The sequence below is a fragment of the Vigna radiata genome, chromosome 7, assembly GCF_000741045.1.
Source record: "Vigna radiata var. radiata cultivar VC1973A chromosome 7, Vradiata_ver6, whole genome shotgun sequence".
Classification (NCBI taxonomy): Eukaryota; Viridiplantae; Streptophyta; class Magnoliopsida; order Fabales; family Fabaceae; genus Vigna; species Vigna radiata.
Genome location: NC_028357.1, coordinates 18,848,697 through 18,854,664, shown reverse-complemented (window position 1 = coordinate 18,854,664; position 5,968 = coordinate 18,848,697). Strand labels below are relative to the sequence as shown.

The window sequence follows — 5,968 nt, the reverse complement described above, 5'->3', positions numbered from 1 at the left end:
AAAGGGGATTGGGTTTAATTGTTAGAGTTAGTTTTGGAGTCTTATTGATTGTGCAGGAACTCTTGGAGTTTTTTGGGGAGAGGTTAAGCTCTCTATACTTGTATTCTTGATTGCTCAGTAATACAAAGAGGTTATACAACACTCTTGGGTGTGTGTTTTGTGTGGGTGAAGTGTGTTTTCCATAGGTTCCCGATTAGGAACCTATCAACAACCATCAACAACCATCTAGCTATTTGGGTGTTTCCCTTGACAAGTGGCGGACCTTCATTGTGACAGAGGGGGGCCTTGGTCCCCCGAATTTTTTATATTTATATATATTAATATATACTTTAAACTATTTTTTAAAATTTTAATATATTTTATATGTTTGGCATCCCCAAAATTTGTTATATATCTATATAAAGATTTTGACACTCCTAAAACATTTGTTGAAGATCCGTCCCTTGACTAAAGGTTCATGTCAAACCCCAAACACACCGAAGTATCCAAACTCATACTCCCTCAATCCAGACCAAACATGTCAAACCACCCAACACTACAAGTACCATTGACTATTTGGCAAGTCTTGTTATCAGAAAATTGAAAAGAAAGCTCTGATTATGCCTTCTTGATAAGAAAGTTCCTCTTACTCAAGGTTGGTAATCAGTGGCTGGGATTATTAGGTGCAAGGTGCATTAAGAATTCATGATTGTTGGAAAAACCACCTTAATTGTGTCACTCCAACCAGGAATTAGTTGTGGCATCTTTAAGGTTTGTCCTAATTGCAATGTCATTGATGATGTTTTAGTCCTACATTGACGAGATATATGGTTTAAGTATCATAAAGCTAAGACAGTCTTCACCTAACAAGCAAGTTTTGAGGAATTGATTTAAACCTTGAGTACAAATTCCGAGAGTGATGATCAGTACACAAATTAGATCTATTTTCTCAATAGTAAATCAAAACGAATCATCAATTATAATATTGATGATCAGCCACTAAAAATAAATAAATATATATTTTTATATAGTATAACAATAAATTAAGTATCCTCATTTTCTACACATAATTATTAGAATTCTCCATGCTCATTTCACTAACCTCTAAAAGACAACCTAGCAATAAAGTTCCCTATTTTCTTTCAGCCGTCTCTTCTGTTATCTTCTCTTCTACCACAGTCCATCTCGGTTTCAAAAATCCAAGGTGTGCTTCACCTATTTCTCCCCAGCCATCATTCTTGCCACTGTTGACAGATCAAATCCTACTACCAGAGGAGGGTCTCTGTCACTGTAATATCCCCACGGACCCCAAGCCCTGATTGTTGATTTGCTGTGTTAAGTTGGTCCTCTGGACAGCAAGTGAAGACACATCTGAGATCTAAGCCCCCAGAACCCTCCACTGACAAGATTTTGCCCACCTTCAACCATCACCTTGGTTTATCCCCACAAAGAGACTGTTGACCCACTAACCAATATTTGTATGACCAAAATGAGGGAAGAATTGAGATTCAAGCAATTCTACCATTATTCCATCAATTTAACATGTGATTCCCACAACAAGATACTCCAAATAATTCATATCAATTGAGTGAAGATTAGAAGCGAATCAATGAATCAATTTGCAACTCATAAAAGTCAGGCCTAAAGCAACCCACTTCACGTTCAGTAGGACAGATCTATAGACAAAAGTCGAATGGATAATATTTACAAATTCTACTAAACATTGTCAACCATTTCTGAAGTATATGCGATTTATATACGAAGTTATAGTAACAAAAATAGAAAATTCCAATCAATACATAAACAACTGATGTCACTGCCAAACAAACCTGCAAAATGATTATTGCCAAAAAAAATCCTCAAAAAATAAAAGTCACTCACCTCTTGGAACACAACCTCACCCTCAGCCTGTAGTGTCTGATCATTTGGTTCAGGCTTAGGAGCAGCTAACGGACTAGAGGCATCATCTTCCTCATCACAAAGCTGCAATAGCCGACAGATATCGGTGGAGAATGACCCAAGACTGCCACCCTATATTAACCCATAAACACAACAGTTCACAATCACAGCTTTACCACAAAAACTGCCATTCAAGTTCGCACATGTCCATCACAATTGGAAAAGTACAGGTTAGACACAAGCAACCATGATAGATATCTCAATTTTAAATCCAAAACAAAGTTCACTAGTTACAACTACCACGTTACAGCCATGAAAATTATCTTACTTGCTGCAACGAAGATGCAGGCGAGGGCTCATTGAGCTCAGCCTTCCACTCGCGAAGCATTTGATGAACTTGCTCCTCAAGCACTGCAGCATCAACCGTGCGACTCTCCTTTCTAGCAAACTGCAGATCGAGGAACATCACCTGTAGGTCATCCACACGGTTCTTCGCCTTGTCCTTAAAGAGCCTGTGCGATGCAGACTTGCAGCTGTTCTTGGGAACCTTCTTCATTGCCAAACCTGAAGTTCTGCCAGCAAAACCTACACTCACCAATATCACAAACTGAGTTACAGTCCATCACAAAAACTGAAACCTACCAAAACATAGAGAGAGAGAGAGAGAGGGAAAACCCCAAAAAAATGAACACAACTTGCAGGCAATTTATCATGATCAGAAGCATATTCCAGCCTCACAACCTAAAGACCATATATTGTAACACAAAGAATCTAACAACCCCACCGGGGGATTAGGTCAAATTCAAATTGCATCAAAAAATTCTCCCCGTTTTCGACAAATTAACCCACCGCCACCTTTCGCCCTCCAATAAAACATGTGGGCACATAAAAACCAGTCTACGATGAAAAATAAAGAAAGCTAAACATAGATCCAAACAATCAAATTATTAAAATCCATCATAGCAAGAAATAAACCCAAAACCTCGAAAAACAAAAACAAATTAACCATGCAAATAAACCCCAATTTCGATGAAAAGCAGTTCGAGCAAGCACCGAAGCAGAACCGACCAAAGTCAATATTCAGTATAAGATCGAAAAACCAAAACGTGAATTGAATGAAAAAATGGGACAGCAAGAGGAACAGCAAAGAAATGTTGTGGATCAATTGAAAGGTAATTTTTGCAGGGAGGAACTTTGGTTACCTCAGTTTCCTCGATAATCGCAATAAAAGAAAAAAAAAAGATACTAATAGTTTTTAGCTGAATAAACAAAGAGATCAGCTTCGTCACACTGTCTCGTGAAAAATGGAGGTGAGGAAACTGATAATGAGGGAAAGAGAGAGAAAAGTTTAAAAGAAATATGCTTTTGAGTTTGTGAGTCTGGCTCCCTCCTTTGCTCACTACCGAGAAAATCAATAAGCCAAAGGTTACAAACAGTGAAGAATATGAATATGCATTAGTGGAATAAATAATTGTACAAATACTCTTTCGTTAAGAAGAATAAAGTAACTCAATTTGTATTCTTAATTTACACGTTAGCATGCCTCATATAAATTGTTCAACACAATATATTAAAATTATTTATTTTAAGAGTTTTTAACGGACAAGTTTTAAGTTCTTTTAGTTAATTTGAAGTTTTTTTATGAATATTCTTTATATTTTATTTTTATTATTTTCTTATTGTCTTCAATTTATTTTCAATTATTATTGCCTATTTTTATTTTTATATAGATCAAATTACTTTAAATATAAATATATAATTAAAAATATTAAATATTTATTTTAAATGTGCTATTTTTAATGTTTTTTCGTTTAATTTTTTTATTTTTTATTTAGTTCAAATAAAAAATATATATTACAAAATAGTTAATGTTTTCATTTCATAATGTTTATAAAACTTATAAACAAAAAACTTAAAAAAATAATGTAATAATATTTTTAATTAAAATAAAATAAAATTATAAAAGAAGTAATAATAAAATTTAATTAATTATTATATTAACTAGTTAAAATAAAAAATATAAAAATTTTAAAAAATAAATCAAAGTACTAAAAAATGTAATAAGAGTTTAATTTAAAATAGGAAAATGATATTTGAACAACATGTTTTCACAAAATTTAGACACATGACATGTGTCTAAATTTCATTGGTGCATGTGGAAAATGATTTTTTAATAACAGAATGATGTGGCAATGAGAGAATTAGGGGCAGATTCAAAATTGAGGTTCATTTATGAAATTTTTAGATTTGGAGCATTTGAGAGAGAAGCTCGAAACCTAGACAGAGAAAGTCGCCCTCCTTCCAACCAGCCACCATTGTCGCCAAAGAGTCGTTGTCCGTCCTTAGAGTTGTCTTCCCTCCACCTAGCCACCTAGTGCCACCGAAGTGCCGGTGTTTGAAGGCAAAACCTAGACGGTATTGTGTTCTCTCCTCCCAGCCACCGTGCTGCCGCAATGTCGGCGTTCGAAGGCAAAATGTCGACGTGTCGTCTTCCCTCCTCCTAACCACCCAATGTCGCCGAAGTGTCGCTGAAGGTTCGCTGCAGTGCCGTCGGAGTACCTTTATAAAAGGTCTTTTCTTCCTACTTTTGTGTTTAAAAGTTGAAATAAGTTTGCTAACATTATGTGTTTGTTTTCATTATGAAAGATGTTTAATCGATATAGAATATTTGTCTTTTCTTTGTTTAAGAAGATTCAAAATGTCTTTGTTTATGGTTGAAATTTAAAAAAAAAAACTAAAATTTAATCATCGGGCAACCCTTAAAAAAGGTGATTTGATGTAAGATGAGAATACCCTTCTCAATTTATTTCTTGGTTTCAAAAGATAAAAGATGAATCAATCTAAGGTAGAAAATTTAAAAGCAGAAAATCTATGGATAATAAATCCACTTGAGGAAGCTTTGGTTTCTGTAGAGTGATGTATAACTGAGCTTGTAGTTGGGTATAGCTTTTGGGAATCTGGTCCAGCGTAGTTGTCACCTTACGATTCTCTTCTTATAGTCTCCACAATCGACTTTTATTTCAGCCTTTTTATTTTTGGAAATACAAGTTGAAATTTTCTCAAGATGTGAGTTTGAAATGTCATTTTTTCATTATAAACAACTTGAATTCTGCACCTCTTAGTTGAAACTTGAAAATGTACTTTACATTAATTTTTCTACGTTCTTTTAAGTAGCTTTCTTTTACTGCTTTTGTTTTGATGCAAATACAAATTTAGTTCTTTGTCTTAATATTGTGATTTATAAAAGTAAGCTTGGGGTTATGAGCACATTTGGATTGTCTTTAGTGATATTATATGATGCCATGTTTTGGAATTGATTATTATTTTGTAGAATCTGAACCACAAAAACATTGTAAAGTATCTTGGATCTTGTAAGACCAAAAGTCACCTGCACATAGTTCTTGAGTAGGTGGGTTCTACTCTTTCACAACATTATTCTGGCTGTGTGCATGCAAAATGATTTCATCTCTATGTTATTCAAGCAATGTGTAGGCAGAAGATTTTTCTTATCATCTAATTTTTCCTTTTATTTGGACCTAAATTAATTGTTTCTAGAAGTAGTATTGGTGTAAGTAATCTAAAATCAATGTTTAGCCAAGTTGATCATTGAAGGGGTTTTTTAAGAGTCTAATTGTATTTTACATCATTATGTTTATGCTTCATGAACTTAGTTTTGAACTTAGCTTTGAAGTAGAAAGTAGACGTTTCAGCTTTGATTTTAAATGCATTGTGTATTTCAGCATGGAGCATTTAATTGTAAATAAATTTGTCTTGTTATATCAGTTTTTGGTGCAGTTTTTTAGCTAGTCCAAATTGCTTTAATTGAACTTATCATAAACTTATTCTCTACATTGCTCAAAATGATGGTAATGTTTGGTTCTTGAGTATCTTGATGGAAGTGATTAAGTAAAATATAAGCGAAAAAGTTTCATAGGTTTATTGTTTTAGGTTGGTCTTGAGTGTCTCGGTAGTTTTCCAATTCTGTCAAATGATGGAATATTCAAATTAGGAGATATATGAGAAATGATTTAAAATAGTGTAATAATCAACAATAATTTATTTGGAACATTGATACCGATCTAAAAATCGT

At 33.8% G+C, this 5,968-nt stretch overlaps 1 protein-coding gene across 4 annotated transcripts in view; it reads right to left on the bottom strand.

Moving 5' to 3' along the window:
* The window catches only part of LOC106768934 (transcription factor VOZ1), a 7,756-nt gene extending 4,436 nt beyond the window's left edge, over window positions 1-3,320 (bottom strand). Inside the window, exons 1-3 of one of the 4 annotated variants that reach the window (XM_014654332.2) lie at window positions 3,081-3,320; window positions 2,207-2,463; window positions 1,861-2,010 (exon numbers count right to left, since the gene is read on the bottom strand). In XM_014654332.2, the coding sequence (XP_014509818.1) occupies window positions 1,861-2,010; window positions 2,207-2,434 (378 nt within the window). In that variant the 5' untranslated portion in view covers window positions 2,435-2,463; window positions 3,081-3,320. The other 3 variants (XM_022783208.1, XM_022783209.1, XM_022783207.1) reach the window with 3 other exon arrangements.
* Between the last annotated feature and the right edge of the window lie 2,648 nt (window positions 3,321-5,968).